Genomic DNA, 17,189 nt, shown 5'->3' with positions numbered 1-17,189 from the left:
AGTAACCTACTGTATTTGACAATGGTTTTTGTGGATAATCAAATATTTTCTTTTCAAGTTATATCTTTTAAGGATTTTTTAATTTTAAATTATATTTCTTTTTATATTTATATATCATGTTACATAAAAAATTTGAGATGTCACCTGATAATGCATTAATTGAAAAAAAAATAAGTGAAAGCAAAATTTATTATTTCTAATCATCAGTCTAATTTTTTTTAATCTAGCGATTTAATACTATATTTTAAGTCTATATTTTTAAATATTATTAATTAATTATTGACTAAAAATAAAAATTGTATTGACCTTCTAATATTCGTTTATTAATTATTATAAAAAAATTTAAAGTGATGAGAATTATAAAATAATAAAATAAAAAGTTAATCATATTGAATTAATAAATTTGTAATTTTTATCTTTGATTCAAATATAATTTCACTATTTTATTTCAACAATTTTTTCATTTTGAGTAAATGATAAAAATTTTTTTATCTCAAAGACATAAGTCTCTGTCTAATTAAAAATATAAAAACATTCTGATTTTCTAAAATATAGGACATCTAAATCTTTTTAAAAAATCGATTTGTTTTTATATATTTTAGACGAAAAGACTTAAATGTATCGTATTTTTAAAAGTTAAAAATATTTTTGTATTTTCAATTAGTCATGTTTGTTTTTTTTTTTTTTTTTTTGAAAAGAATTTGATATAGTTATTATAATATAAAATTCTCAAATTTACCGAAGAGAAACAGGCATGGTTTGCATGGGATCTTGGAAACCGTTCACTGAAAGGACATGTTTCCGTTGCTTGAATTAAACAGTTGATAGTAAATGGAGTTTTAGAAACCCCCATTATAAAAACTTGTTTCTTCTGTAAAATAGACAATGGGAAGGACAATCCTTTCTCTATTTATAAGAAAAACTCCAGATTTAGATCAGAGAAAATCATTTCAGCGTTAGCCACATACAGCTATTTATATCATAGTAAAAATTGTAGAATAAAACAAGTCAAACCACAGAGAATGGTAGGTACTTGTTGAAAACACAATCATCATCATCATGAAGGTTAGCTCCATTGCCTTGAACAAAATACAAAGGATTTGTATGATAATTAAAAGGAACATACATACAGGACCAAAGAAGGTAGCATATATGCCACCGTTCTCCGAAACGTATGCATAAAACGCAAGAAAAAATGAAGACAGGGCAGGGTAGTGCAAGATATCTTCTCTTGTGATAACATACAACAAGAGAGGGAGCTATTATTTGTTAGGAAGCAAAAATATGGCGATTATGGAAATCAGAAATAAGAGGGTGGTGGAAGATGTTGCAATAATCGGAGGGTTGATCGGAGTCCAATTTATCTACGCAGGGAACGCTTTTCTGATGAGTTATGCTATGTCATTAGGCCTTAACTCTCTTACCATTGTTATTTTCACTTCCCTAGCTACCTTCCTTGTTCTCTTCCCCGTTGCCTTTTATTTTGAAAGGTCCCTCTCTCTAACTTCTCCCTGAATGGTTTTTAGGAATGCGGTTTTTAACAGAGATTAGTATCATCATGTTTTATTTGTATCTATTGCAGGACTAAGTGGCCCAAGGAGTGCAAACTCAAGCTGATTATGCAACTCTTGTTTCTTTCATTTGGAGGGTAAGGAACACTTATCCCTCATTCTTTAATTTCATATGATGAAAATTGATTAGTCCAGTGTCTATCTTGAAACGACTTAATTTTGTGCGAGTTAGAATCGCCTCAATTGAGATGTTCAATCAAGGGAAAGTAGAGAGTGGCCAACTTAAAAAGCAAGGTGCATATGTCATCACAGCTTTGCTTAGTTTATCTTTTTATAATGACTAATGAAAGATAGGTAGTCTTTTCTTCGGGAATTAAGTTGTTTAAGGACTTTGAGAATTTAAATTATGGAATGTGACAGAGTTTGGAAATGACTAATGAGTAGTAGGTTAGAAGTTGAGAAACATAAAGAAACTGTTGAAGGAAAATACTGACTGCATAAGCAGCCTATATTGGTTTTTATTGTTCTTTTCCTTTGTCCTCTTATTAATGATTCAACAGTCAATGATAATACTTGATTAGTTTAATTACAGCAGGCTAAGTTGACCCAAACATTGCTGCAGTAATGTATTCCAAATTGTTACTTATATAGGAAAAGAAAATAAACATATTATAAGACAATCCTTACCTTATGACGTTTATCCAACATATGGTATATTAATTATGAATCCAATTTTTTAAAATAAGAGATGCTATTGTTATGCAGACTAGCTTTCCAGTGTCTGTTTCTGAAAGGAATCAATCTAACTTCACCAGCAATGGGAACTGCAATGCCAAACCTTGCACCGGGTCTTATCTTCATCATGTCTTGGACTTTTGGGTAATCTAACTAACATTAAAATCATATGGTGATCTATAAATGCTTTAACTACATCCAAGATGCGAAGTAAGTTCTTAATTTGGGGGCAGGTTGGAGAGTGTAAACTTAAGGAACACACATAGCAAAGTAAAAATCTTAGGAACACTGCTATGTGTTTTTGGGGCTCTCACAATGAGCATAATGCAAACCATTTCTGCTCCTCCGGAAACCGGTTTTGAGGCTACAGTTCAATCATCATCGACGCCATTGCAGTTTGTCTTCGACAAGCACAAGATGATTGGCAGCCTCTATCTTGTCGCTGCAGTCTTCATACTGTCGAGCAGCGTAGTCCTGCAGGTACCATGTGATGTGATCCAGTTAAAAAGTTTGCATTAGAAAAATGTTAAAAGCCATGAAGTTGATAAAAGAATTATAATGCAGGCTTTTGTTCTTGGAGATTTTGCGGCACCTATGTCCTTGGGTGCAATAACGTCCTTGTTAGGGGCCTTCATGACCGCAGTTTTTCAGTTACTTACAGAGCACCAAGTGAAAACTGATTGGCAAGTTCTGCGTTTTAAAGACCTAATTGGCTATTCTTTTCTGGTAATTTCAAAATAAATGCATCTTGATGCTTAGTTAAGCCTTGGCAGGGTAATCTTAATCTATATTGAAAATTCCATTGTTATTACTATTAGTATGATTTATTTATATAAATAAAGTATGGTAGCTAGTCTAACATTAAAGTGGATGAGGTATGGTTATTTATGGCAACCACATGTTATAGTTTCAATGTCATAAAGGCAAAAAATTCTAATATAGACACACAGGCAGGTGTAGCGAGTGGAATATGTTTAAGCTTCAATGGTTGGGCACTTAAGAAGAAAGGACCAGTCTTGGTCTCCATGTTTAGCCCCATTGCTACAGTCTGCTCTGTCATTTTCTCCCTTGTTACCATGAGAGACACTATTAATTTTGGAAGGTATAACTTTATTGACATTCCTAGCTAATATTAATTATTACAGACGTTATTCATTTATTACCAATACTACTGCTTTGCAGCATTGCAGGTATGTTACTCATGTTCACTGGCCTGTACTTAGTTCTTTGGGCCAAAGACAAAGAAGGCAACGCAAGAGGAAATAATGGCAATGAGATTGAGAAGGCTTTTTTAAGTTGATTGTGTTTTCAATTGTGCAAATAGATGCACATGCTGTGACCAAGATTGGAAAAGTTAAGTGTGCTATGATACAGTGATACACGATGAAGATTTAACAGCGATTTAACATGATATAAAGAAGGGCAAATAATGTAGCTGACTTCCTTGCAAAACGAGCTGCTCCACAGATTCGAACTATGTCGTAGTGTGTTAAGAAGAATCCCAATTATGTGTGTATTGAATTTGAATTTGGAATATATCAAAGATTATAGTGTATACTGTATTAAAATAGTTATAATTAAAATATGAATTAATTAATACAACGATTATTTATTGTGCGAAAGTTTGTCTTGATTTAAATTTGTTAAATAATTGATAAAGTTGAATAGAAATGAAACAAGATAAGGAAGTTGATCTTTTACAATTTCCGAACCATAGTTTAGTCCTTTATGTTGGATCACTTTCAAATGGATGAAATGTCAATGCTGCTGATTCCATGTAATAAAACTTCAACTTGACTTCTCAAACCCAAAAAATACTGTAAATTGACGATTGACGATTGACCATGGCAATTTGCTGCTACTAACATTGGGATGGAATATTCTATACCTTTAATTAAGAAAAATGGGACCAATTTATTGTTGAAAAATAGTAAAGAGTCATTAGAATTTATTTTTTTTATCTTTATTTTTAATTATTGATCTAATTTATTTAGTAATTTAATAATATATTTTAGTTTATATTTTTAAATATTAATATCTAATTGATGATTATAAATAATAAATTTTGATAATTTTTTAATATTTTTATTATTATTTTTAGTTATTAATTTAATTTTTTTAATTTAATAATTTAATAATATATTTTTAATTTACACTTTTAAATATTAACAATTAGTTACTGACCAAAAATAATAATTTTATAATAAATTTTATTAATCTTCTAATATTTCTGTTTAATTAATTGTAACTTCCCGCATGGTCCCGTTAACTAAGTTTCTAACACTACTACGGTACTACCTTCACCTATTAAATTCAATAGCACTAATAGAAAATAAAATACGAGATTGGTGAAATAAACAATATATTGTTGTAGTAAAAATACATGAGATGGATGTCTAATAATATTGGCGGTTGAAGTTTTGAAGAGAGAGATTTAAGATTCTTACAAAAGAAAAGACCAACCTTTAATAAAGTTTGAAAATGATATACTCATACATATATAAATAAGACTTCATAACATTAGCATAAGACATAACACAAGAAAATTAAAAATTATTCTTGCATAAAATATTTTTCTTTCTTTTTCTTCATATATTGAAATACATATGTTTTATCTCAGTTATATTAAAATACTAATATTAAAAAATATTAATACTAGAGTTATCTATTTATATTTTTATATTTTATATTTATTTTTTTTTTCTTATTTATTTATCGTACAACATGTTATCAGCATGAGATTCTGATCAAAATTTAAGAAGACTCAGGTAATAAATTTTTATTATATCAAAGCTCTTTCATATTGAATTTAATGCTCTTGATATATCTGGAAACAACTATTTATCATGGGTATTAGATGTCAAAATTCATCTTGATTCAATAGATCTTGGAGATACCATTAAAGGTGAAAATAATGCATCCTAAAAGGATAAAGCCAAAGTCATGATCTTTCTTCATTGTCATCTTGACGTATAATTGAAAAATGAATATTTCATACTAAAAGATCCCGTAGATCTGTGGAACAACCTTGAAAAAAAGTATAATAATAAAAAGATAGTGATACTTTTTCAAGTCTGATATGAGTGGACACACTTGCGTCTACAGAATTTTAAATTCATAAATGAATACAATTCAACAATGTTCCGAATGACCTCACAAATGAAATTGTGTGAGGAAAAGATAACTGATAATGACATAATAGAGAAAACTTTCTCGACCTTCCATGTCTCGAATGTGCTCCTGCAGCAGTAGTACTAAGAAAAAGAATTTAAAAAATATTTTGAACTAATTTCTTACCTTTTTATTACTGACGTAACAATGAATTGCTTTTAAGAAATCATGAAGCGCGCCTAATTGGGACCGCCCCATTTTCTGAAGCAAATGCAGCAAATCATAACTCTAGAAGAGGTAAATAGCAAGGTTTTGGTAACAAAAAAAAATTATGGAAGGAAGAAAAATTATGTTCACAAGAAAGGATCTCAGCAGAAGTGGGATAAAAAAAGAAATAATAGAAAAAATAAATCAACAGAGGATAAATTTTTTCCTTATGGTGGAAAGGGTGAGAAAAGGGTCATTGGTCACGTATCTATTGTACTCCAAGGCTTTTAGTTGATCTTTATCAAGTATCTTTAAAAAAGGATGACAAAAGAAATGAGATAAATTTTATTTCAAAGAATGTTGCTGAAAATTACACTTGATTATAAAATGTCTGATTTCTTTGAGAATCTTGAAGAAAATATTGGCTATTTGATCAATGATGAAAAAGTTTAATATTTAGGTTCGTTAATTATTTATGTAAATAAATAATGTAAAAATTTTCTTGTTAAGTTTTATTTTTTATGTATTTAAATTTCAAATATAATTATAAAAATAATGTTTAATAAAATATTTATGTCTATGTTTATGAATTTCAAAATCAATAAATGTGTCAAGTTTTAAAATAATAATAATGGTAATAATCATAAAATTTTAATACATGACACTATTTTTATGAATAGTGCTTCTTAGAAAAATAATTCCAATTAGGAATACAATTTTACTGCACATGTACGGCTAGTCATTTTATTATTATTATTTGTCTTTGAAGAAAATGGTAAGGATATATAATGAAGATGCTTGTCTTGCGAATAGTGCAAGTTCGCATACCATTTTCAAAAATAATATATATTTTACTCATCTTATATCAAAAGAAGAATATGTTAATACTATTATTGGCTCAGGCAATGTGATAGAAAGCTCCAAAAGAGCTATAATTTTATTTCCCGAAGGAACAAAATTCATGATAAATAATGCAGTATTGTCTATCAAGTGTCTAAGGAACTTGTTGAGTTTTAAAGATATTTGCCGAAATGGATATCATATTGAAACAATGAGTGAGAAAAATCATGAGTACTTATATATCACAACTCATGATTCAAATAAAAATGTTATATTAGAAAAGTTATCCTCACTTTCATCTGGGTTATATTATATTAAAATTAGTGCAATTGAATCGCATGCCATTGTAAACCAGAAGTTTACTAATCCAAATAAATTTATAATTTAGCATGATCAATTAGGTCATCCTAGAACAACAATGATGCAGAGAATTATTAAAAACTCCCATGGACATTCACTAAATAACCAAAAAATTATTATTTAGTGAATTTTGTTGTGCTGCATGTTCTCAGGAAAAACTAATTTTAAGGTCATCGCCAGTAAAAATTAGATTTGAGTCTCCTGAATTACTTGAAAGGATTCAAGACGATATATGTGGACCTATTCATTTACCATGTGGATCTTTTAGATATTTTATGATCCTATTAGACACATCTTTGAGATAGTCACATGTGTGCTTATTGTCTTCTCACAACCTGGTGTTTGTGAGATTACTTGCTCAAATTATTCAATTAAAAATACAGTTTCCAAAAAAATTCTAATTAAAGCAATTCGTCTTGATAATACTAGTGAATTCACTTTTCAAACCTTTGATGCTTATTGTATGGCTAACGGAATAAGCATTGAACATCCAGTAGCTCATGTTCATACACAAAATGGGTTAGTTGAATCACTTATTAAATGCCTCCAATTCTAGACCTTTATTTATGAGAACAAATCCTCCAACCTCTGTTTGGGGGCATGCAATTTTATATGCTGCAGCACTTATTTGTTTGAAGCCAACAAGTTACCATCAATTCTCTCTTCTACAATTAGTTTTTGGCTAGCAGCCAAATATTTTCTATTTAAGAATATTTGGGTTGCAATACATGTTCCAGTTGTCCCACTTTCTCGCACTAAAATGGGACCCCAACAAAACTTGGGAATTTATGTGGGATATGATTCTCCCTCTATAATGAGGTATCTTGAGATACAAACAGGAGATGTGTTTAAAGCTCAATTTGCATATTGTCATTTTGATGAATCAAAATTTTTAACGTTAGGGGGAGAGAGGAAAAAGAATTTAATTGAAATGCATCATCCTTGATGCATTTATATCCTCAATCAGGGCAATATGAATTAGAAGTTCAAAAGATTATACATTTGCAAAGAATAGCAAATGAATTGCTTGATGTATTTTCTAATACGAAAAGGATTAATAAATCCTATATACCAGTTGAAAATACTCCAATTCGAATTAATGTCCCAATCCGACAAATGGTCACCGAAACAAATTCACGTCAGAAGCGTGTAGGCCTATCAGTTCCAAAGATAAAAATCATCGAAAAAAAAGAGGTAAATATTATTCCTATTGAAAAAGACAAAGACATAGAAAAGACACCTACAGTTGTCCAAAATTCTGATATAGTTTTGACACTAGAAGACGTTTAGGTACCTGAAAATACTTAAAATTGTAAAAATGATGAGAACTCGATAAATTATATCTTTACAGGAGAAAAATAGAACCGAAATGAAACAATTGTCAATAAAATATTTGCATATAATGTGGCATTACACATCATCCATGAAAGTAAGGATCTTGAGCCAAGAATAGTCGAAGAATGTTGACAAAAGAATGATTGGCCGAAATAGGAAGAAGCTATGAAGACTGAGTTAGATTCACTTGTAAAGCGTGAAGTTTTTGAACTTATAGTCCGTACACCAGAAGATGTAAAACCTGTTAGATACTGATGGGTATTTGTGAGAAAACAAAAAGAGAATGTTTTGTCGATTTTTTGCAAATCGATGGTGGTTCGATTCTAATGATCTAGGAGCGAAACCAACTCCTCTTTTGCAGGTACCAGTTTTCTATAAGTGCATCAAAGTGTCTTCGATTAGACAGGTATTGAAATACCAAGTAAATAAAAATTTGTAAAAAGATAAAAGAAGTTAAAGACAATAAATTCAAAAAGTAAATTAACTGAAATCGGAAAAGGTTTGAATTGAAATTTAAAGAAAGCAATAAAGGTGCCTTGGACTGGCAAAGGGCTTTTGGCGAGAAAATTAAAGATGCTGGAAGATAAATTGCCCTCGAAAGTTAAATCATTACTTGAAACATAAATTTGCTTGAAAAGGTTTACAGAAAATTAAATTGAAAAGATAAAGACATGTGAAAGGAACCCTACAGATAATTGACTCAAAGCAGACTCAGAAAGTCTCTGGGGATGTGAGTGTGTATGAGTAATTTCTGAGTCGAAGTTCCAACCATTATTCCCTAAAACTTTCTAGTATTTATAGTCTACTTCTATAACCGATTATTAATTACATAGCGCTATCTTGTATGCGCACTCCCAGGTAACCGTTCCTGCTCTTTTGCCAATGAACGTTACCCACAAATTCATCACATGATGAAAGCCTTTAACTTCTCCACTTACGTAACTGCCCGATCTGCTTTTCGAACAACTATTCGATTACTCATTTCGAATACTTGTTCGACTAGGCCCGTTCGATTTAATAAGGTGTTTGAAATCGAGTCCGTGTCAAGTTCCTCCAACCAATGCCTGCACGTGCATCTTTTCGACAATTGCTTACATCTCAATCGACCTTTTCACTACTTCGAACTAACTTATCTTAATTGAAAATATTTTTTCGACTAACAAATTGCCCCCCTTGGATTAATGTGTTTGCCTTCAATAGCATTATTGGAAGATGAAACACTTAATCCAAATTCAAATTATAATATCTTGAATCAGTAATAATTATCATTTAACTTACCCATTAATACTAACCCACTTGACACGTTTTCCGGGACCTACGCTTTCTTTTTCCACCACTTCGCCTTCTTCGTAAAGTTACCTCTTTTTTGCATTCCTTCTGCAATAACGGCTACAGTAATACTTCTTTAAATTCGACACTTCCTCCTTTGTTCAATTTTTCTCAAACCCTTGCTTCCTGAATTCCTTTCGCGTAAATCTTTTTCGCACAACCCTTAACCTTCCAAACTTCCTTCTTCTTTGTTTTGCAATGGCCACTTCTTCATCTCATGCTGCTGCCCAAGACAAGGGAAAAGGCCCCGCAGTAGAACCACTGGCTCCACCAGCTCTTCATGTATTAAACCAAGTCAATGATGATCCACAAATTCAAATCAATGATAACAGAATTCTAATCCTTTTTACAGTGGGTGGAGATGTTCATTGTTTTCATGGGCCTGTCAAAACCCTGGAAAGGGCAAACAAGAAGCTGCCTTTCTTTCCCAGTGCTCAGGGAGAGGATTTGTTGATCAACCAAGCCCTTGATATCTCTTTCTTTATCAATCAGAAACCCTTCAGAAATAATCCAAAGATTAACCCTCGAGGGTATGATTTCATAGCCTGGTACCAGCGCTTGCTCCTTTAAAAAGCGCTGCTTGGGGGGCTCTTGGAATTCAGGACCTTCTAAGGCTTTCCCACTTCTCACCTTCAATACTCCCCTGGATGATTGGAGCTGTAACTTGCTTTTGGAACAGAACTACCAACAATTTCCACCTTTCTTGTGGAATGATTGGTATGTCTCTTTTGGACGTAGCCGTTATTACTGGGCTCCCGATAAGTCCCCCAGACTTTACTTCTGACATGCAACCCAGACATCAATACACCATTGCTTCCACCACTTCCTATAGTGAATTTATTGCTCATCACATAGGTAAGGAGGGAACTGCTGTTACAGACGATGAGCATGTGGTCTTTCTGTTTTATTGACTAAATGCAATCATTTTTTGCTCCCGAAGTGTCCAGATGTCAAAGTTTTTTCTTCCTCTGCTGCTCTGCTTCATGGAGAAAATAATCTTAATTTGACCAAGCTTCTTCTAGGACATATTTTCGAAGAGCTTGGTCAATTTTTAAATTGTCTCCGAAACTATTATTTGATCAGTACAGGTGGTCCTCTCTGGCTTCTTCAACTATGACTTAATGCCATTTTCAAAAAATATATGACAAAGCCTGGAGGTGGTGCTACAGATAAATAGCACATTAAAGGCTTCCGATTAGCTGATTTCAAGCCAGATTTTCCAGAAACACAATCGGACGAAGACTGATTTTGAGCTATTTTTTCTCTCTTCCATTCCTGTAAAGACTTTTATAATGAAAACCTCAATTTCGCCCCCTTTATGCGTCGAAATTGTGGTCCTGTATGACTCGATCACTTGCTTTTTCCACATGATACTGAGAAAAATGAACTGGCTAATCGAAATTTGGCGAATTTGCTGGACGTTCAAGTAATTCCTACAGGGCTACCCCAGCACAAAAAAAAAAGTTAAAGATAACCTTGTATGACCTTCATTTCATAGCCAAGCAACTGGGTTTCTCACAGGCCATTCCAACCCCTCTTCCTCGAAACAACAAACCATTTTGCCACATCACTTTGACTTCTCAAAGTGAACTTGATTTCTGCCTCTTAAAAAATCAACAACAAAGGGAGCATTTCAATTTTCTCGTTTATGTTCGCAGCTCATATATCACCAAGTCTTGTTTTGAATGGTGGATTGCTTACTACTCTAGGTACAGTCGTACTTTAGAAGAAATCCAGCAATCTGCCATTCGAACAGCCCCTGCCGCTGAAGGTTCTCCCAAAAAACTCAAAAAAGAAAAGCTGACACCACAGCCTCCTTACGACAACCACAACACAATAATTGAAGAACTCCCACCAGAACTTCCAGAAGGGTAACTATTTCTACAAATACCCATGCAGTGACAGACCCAGACAATATTAGGAGTGGGGGCAAAAATATATACAGTAAAATAAATTTTATTGAATATTATTAATTATATGAAGATATAAAAATTAAAAAAATTTAATGAACACTTTTATTCTTAAAATACTATTCATTATATATAATTTATAAAAAAAATTATTTCTAAAACTTGAATTTAAAATATTTTAACTAAATTATAGATAACTTGTTATCTTAACTAATTTTTTATATACATTTAATAATAAAAAAGGGACTCAATTAGCACATTAATAACTAATGATACACTAATATTTATAATTTAAAACTAGAATTATATATAAATACTAGAAAAATTAAATCTATATATAAAAATATATTTATATAAAATAATAGAACTTTAATTTACAATTTTCTTCCTTCTTTCTTTTTAAAATAATTAAATTTGTTATATATTTTTTAATTTAATTTTTATATAATATTATATGAAAGATTTTGTTCATCTGTTTAATTATGTACTGTAATTAAAATATTTTGTCATTACTATTTTCATAAATAAAAAATATATTCTAAATTAGTACATTAATCAATTTATTTTAAAATTTTATATGTAATACAGGTACATATAATAGAACAAAAGATAAAAAATAAGTAATAAAGATGAATAAATTGGGAATAAAATAAAATATATAAAGACATGAAGAGAATAAAATATTAGATTAATACTTAAACTATAATTATTTGAATTAAAATTTGTAGTTGAAAATATCAAACAGAGAAACAATGAAATTGAAAGATACATAGAGTCATAGAAAGTTATATAAAAAAACGTGAAGAATTTGAATTTTACCTTCCGATGAACAGAAAGTGACTACTAGACAAGGAATAGAAAAAGAATGTTACAAATAAAGAAAGATAAAAAAAAGGGTTTAAGAGAATAAAGGAGTGATGACACAAAAACTAAATTTAATTAGGTTAAATAATACTTAAAATAATAGAAAAATAAAAAAATAAATTTCGAACTTTAGCCAATTAAATTTAATTTATTTGCAGTGGGATCATTTAAAATTTGAAGTAGAAATACATTATATATAACTATTTTTTTGTAAAAAAAAAAAAAAAAACACAGTGGGGGCAAGTGCCCCCTCATAGTTCTTATTGGGTCCGTGCCTGTACCCATGCACCTTAAACTGAAATACTTCTTAATCACATTACTTAACAACTCTTGATTTCGATCTTTTCATCAATTACGATTGCAAAACCATCGAGTGAGAGCTCTGATGGAAGTGAGCAATCCATCCGGAACATCCTTGCTGCTTTTTCTCAGTCAGAGGACACAGTTGATTCAGATTCGGGTCCTCAATTAATTCGAAAACCAAGACTCATTCTGGTAACATTATCATTTCTGCATATATTTCATTTGAGTTTGAATAAATCTTAACTTATAACTGAGTACCTTTCATATCAGCCCACTGCTGCCCAATCAATCACATCTCCTCTGGCACCTAATCAGCCACTGCTACAACAATAACATGAGCAGGGACACTCCACATCTCATGATTCAATCCAAGCTACAGAGTCTATTCAGCCACTATGAGTTGCTTTTTCGCCTCCCACTGGAACACAGGTGATTGATTTGACAAAGGACCCTACTCAGCACTCTCCAACACAGACTCAAATCTTTGGACCTACCTCACCAATCATCCAAGCTTCACTTTCTGCTGAATACCAAGTGGCTCTAGACTCTGACTCTGTTTCTCGAGTTGCTAAAACTACAAATTCAGATTCTCCTCGATTCAAGGTCTTAGAAACTCCCCAAGGACTCTCCAGTCTCCCTCAACAGGCTGAATTTCAAACTCTCCCTGGTCAAGAATCTGGAAACTTGGGTGCTTCTACCACACCTACAAGTGCCACCTTAGCTAACCTGGTTTCCATCTAAATCATGCCATCCAAGAGGATGAAGTGCTTGTTTCTGCACCAATACTTCCCAGACCTTCTACATCTAGTCCTTCATTCGAGGTTAAATGTTGATACTTGGTGCACAAAATTGTGATCCTTGGTAATGGCTCCAAAAACTTGGTGCTCTAATCTTAATTCATAATTTGTCACAACTTCGATACAACTAACCAGCAAGTGCACTGGGTCGTCCAAGTAATAAAACCTTACGTGAGTAAGGGTCGATCCCACGGAGATTGTCGGCTTGAAGCAAGCTATGGTCACCTTGTAAATATCAGTCAGGTGGATATCAAATGGTTATGGAGTTTTCGAATAATAATAATATATAAACAGAAAATAAAGATAGAAATACTTATGTAATTCATTGGTGAGAATTTCAGATAAGCGTATAGAGATGCTTTCGTTCCTCTGAACCTCTGCTTTCCTGCTGTCTTCATCCAATCAATCCTACTCCTTTCCATGGCAAAGTACTATTGTTTTTTGTTCCTCTGCTTTCTCTGTTGTTCTTCATGAATTAATACAAAGTACTATTATTTTTCTATTCAACTCAAGTCTATTTCTTCTCCAAGATATTCATTCGCACCCAAGAACATGATGAATGTGATGATTATGTGACACTCATCACCATTCTCACCTATGAACGCGTGACTGACAACCACTTCTGTTCTACATGCAAACAAGCTTGAATGTGTATCTCTTGGGTTTCTAATCTAAGATTGGAACCTTCGTGGTATAGGCTAGAATTATTGGCGGTCATTCTTGAGATCCAGAAAGTCTAAACCTTGTCTGTGGTATTCCGAGTAGGATCTGGGAACGGATGACTGTGACGAGCTTCAAACTCGCGATTGTTGGGCATGTGACAGACGCAAAATGATCAATGGATCCTATTCCAACATGATCGAGAACCGACAGATGATTAGCCGTGCGGTGACAGCGCATTTGGAACGTTTTCACTGAGAGGACGGGAAGTAGCCATTGACAACGGTGATGCCCAACATAAAGCTTGCCATGGAAAGGAGTATGAATGATTGGAAGAAGGCAATAGGAAAGCAGAGGTTCAGGAGGAACAAAGCATCTTCATACGCTTATCTGAAATTCCAACCAAAGAATTACATAAGTATCTCTATCTTTATTTTATGTTTTATTTATCTTTTAATTATCAATTCTCTATCACCATCTGAATTCGCCTGACTGAGATTTACAAGGTGACCATAGCTTGCTTCAAGCCGACAGTCTCCGTGGGATCGACCCTTACTCACGTAAGGTATTACTTGGACGACCCAGTGCACTTGCTGGTTAGTTGTGCGGAATTGTGACAAAGTGTGATTCACGTTTAAGAGCTCCAAGTCCTTTGGCGCCATTGTTGATGATCACAATTTCGTGCACCAAGTTTTTGGCGCCGTTGTCGGGGATTGTTCAAGTTTGGACAACTGACGGTTTATCTTGTTGCTTAGATTAGGTACTTTTCTTTTTATTTTTCAGAATTTTTAAGAATGAATTCTAGAGTTTCAAGGTAATATTCTTATCATCACAAAAGCTGATTGATTCTCATCAATTTAGCTGCTGAATGTAATGTCCTGCTGAAGCTTTAGACTAACATTGCATGATTCCTGGAATTCTTATTAAAAGTTTTGAATCACTTTATTTTCTTTTCCACTCAATTTTCGAAAAATTACAAAAAATTTTTTTTATAAAACCATAAAATCAAAAATATTTTTATGTTTCTTGTTTGAGTCTAGTATCAATTTTTAAGTTTGGTGTCAATTGCATGTCTTTATTCTTCTTGCATTTTTCGAATACATGCATTATGTTCTTCATTAATCTTCAAGTTGTTCTTGATGATTTCATTGCTATGATCTTTAAATTCTCTTGTTTTGTGTGTTTTGTTGTTTCTCATATGCATTCTCAATTTGTTAGTGTCTCTTATATGAAAATTTTTTAGTTTGGTGTCCTGCATGCATTGTTTGATTTGAGTTTCCTAAGATTAATTGTATTTTGATTGTTTCTCATCATTGAAAAATTCAAAAAAAAAATCTCAAAACTATGTCTTTTCAAGTCAATAATACAGAGAATTGAAGATTCAGAACATTCAGCAGAAGAATCAAACAGAAAAAGCTGGGCGTTCAAAACGCCCAGTGAAGAAGGAAAACTGGCGTTTAAACGCCAGCCAAGGTACCTGGCTGGGCGTTTAATGCCCAAAAAGGTAGCATTTTGGACGTTAAATACCAGAATGGATGCCATTCTGGGCGTTTAACGCCAGAAGGACATTATAGGGAAGATTTTGTTTTTAATTCAAATTTTTTTCAAATCTTCATAATTTTTCAAAATCAAATCTTTTTCAAATTATATCCTTTCAATCATATCTTCTCAAAATCAATTTCTTTCCATTTTTTTTTATTTTTACTATTTTCGAAAATCCTTGCTAAAATTAATGATTTACTTTAAAATTTTAAAGTTATTACTTGCCTACTAAGAAAGGATCAAATTTTAAATTTTAAGAATCATATCTTTTAATTTCTTGTTAGTCAAGTAATCAACTTTAATTTTTAAACTTTCTTTTTTTAAATTGATTTTCAATCATATCTTCTCAATCATATCTTTTTCAAAATTAACTCTCAATCATATCTTTTTAATTTACAATTTCAAAATCTTTTCAAAAATCACTTAATTTCTTTCCTAATCTTAATTTTCAAAAATCTCAATCAAATTTTCAAATTTCTTTTTAATTATTTCAAAATCTTTTTAATTTATTTTCGAAAATTCTTCTCCTCTTCTCACATCCTTCAATTTAAGGGACTAACACTCCTCCTCAAGGTGCAATTCGAACTCTATCCCTCTTGATAAGTTCGAATTCTCTTCTATCTAGCTCCTCCTTCTATTCTTCTTTTCCTCTGACACCTCAAGGAATCTCTATACTGTGACATAGAGGATTCCCTACTTTCTTGTTCTCTTCTCTTTCATATGAGTAGGAACAAAAATAAAGGCATACTTGTTCAAGCTAATCCTGAACCTGAAAGGACCTTGAAGAGAAAGCTAAGAGAAGCTAAAGCACAATTCTCTCTAGAGGGCCTAACAGAGCTTTTCAAAGAAGAAGAAACCATGGCAGCCGAAAACAACAATGCCAACAATGCAAGGAAGGTGCTTGGTGACTTTACTGCACCTACTCCCGACTTCTATGGGAGAAGCATCTCAGTCCCTGCCATTGGAGCAAACAACTTTGAGCTTAAGCTTCAATTAGTCTCTCTAATGCAACAGAATTGCAAGTTTCATGGACTTCCATTGGAAGATCTTCATCAGTTCTTAGCTGAATTCTTGCAAATCTGTGACACTGTCAAGACCAACGGGGTTAACCCTGAAGTCTACAGACTTATGCTCTTCCCTTTTGCTGTAAGAGACAGAGCTAGGACATGGTTGGATTCACAACCTAAAGAAAGCCTGAACTCTTGGGAAAAGCTAGTTAATGCCTTCTTGGCAAAGTTCTTTCCACCTCAAAAATTGAGCAAACTTAGAGTGGAAGTCCAAACCTTCAGACAGAAGGAAGGTGAATCCCTCTATGAAGCTTGGGAAAGATACAAGCAATTGATTAGAAGGTGTCCTTCTGACATGCTTTCTGAATGGAGCATCATAGGTATCTTCTATGATGGTCTGTCTGAACTATCCAATATGTCATTGGACAGCTCTGCTGAAGGATCTCTTCATCTGAAGAAGACGCCTGCAGAAGCTCAGGAACTCATTGAAATGGTTGCAAATAACCAATTCATGTACACTTCTGAAAGGAATCCTGTGAATAACGGGACAACTCAGAAGAAAGGAGTTCTTGAGATTGATACTCTGATTGCCATATTGGCTCAGAATAAAATATTGACCCAACAAGTCAATATGATTTCTCAGAGTCTGTCTGGAATGCAAGTAGCAACAGGCAGTAC

General features: G+C 32.6%; 1 protein-coding gene and 1 non-coding gene across 2 annotated transcripts; one reads left to right on the top strand and one right to left on the bottom strand.

Moving 5' to 3' along the window:
- Positions 1-912: 912 nt before the first annotated feature.
- On the top strand, positions 913-3,868 carry LOC112749623 (WAT1-related protein At5g47470). The gene is made up of 7 exons (XM_025797921.3): positions 913-1,490; positions 1,583-1,648; positions 2,277-2,390; positions 2,480-2,726; positions 2,811-2,972; positions 3,197-3,348; positions 3,429-3,868. The coding sequence occupies exons 1-7, from the start codon at positions 1,285-1,287 to the stop codon at positions 3,544-3,546; spliced, it is 1,065 nt and encodes a 354-aa protein (XP_025653706.1). The 5' UTR covers positions 913-1,284; the 3' UTR covers positions 3,547-3,868.
- Positions 3,869-16,764: 12,896 nt separating this feature from the next.
- LOC112753320 (small nucleolar RNA R71) lies at positions 16,765-16,872 on the bottom strand. Its single transcript, XR_003177712.1, has one exon. It is a non-coding gene; the product is annotated as a small nucleolar RNA R71 (small nucleolar RNA).
- Between the last annotated feature and the right edge of the window lie 317 nt (positions 16,873-17,189).

Source organism: Arachis hypogaea, chromosome 15, assembly GCF_003086295.3.
Source record: "Arachis hypogaea cultivar Tifrunner chromosome 15, arahy.Tifrunner.gnm2.J5K5, whole genome shotgun sequence".
Classification (NCBI taxonomy): domain Eukaryota; kingdom Viridiplantae; phylum Streptophyta; class Magnoliopsida; order Fabales; family Fabaceae; genus Arachis; species Arachis hypogaea.
This window is presented reverse-complemented; position numbering and strand designations above follow the sequence as displayed.

Coding starts and splice junctions, on each gene's coding strand:
- LOC112749623 (XM_025797921.3), top strand. CDS start 1,285: ATGGCGATTATGGAAATCAGAAATAAGAGGGTGGTGGAAGATGTTGCA. Junction 1,491..1,582: donor GTTGCCTTTTATTTTGAAAG/GTCCCTCTCTCT, acceptor TATCTATTGCAG/GACTAAGTGGCCCAAGGAGT. Junction 3,349..3,428: donor GACACTATTAATTTTGGAAG/GTATAACTTTAT, acceptor ACTGCTTTGCAG/CATTGCAGGTATGTTACTCA.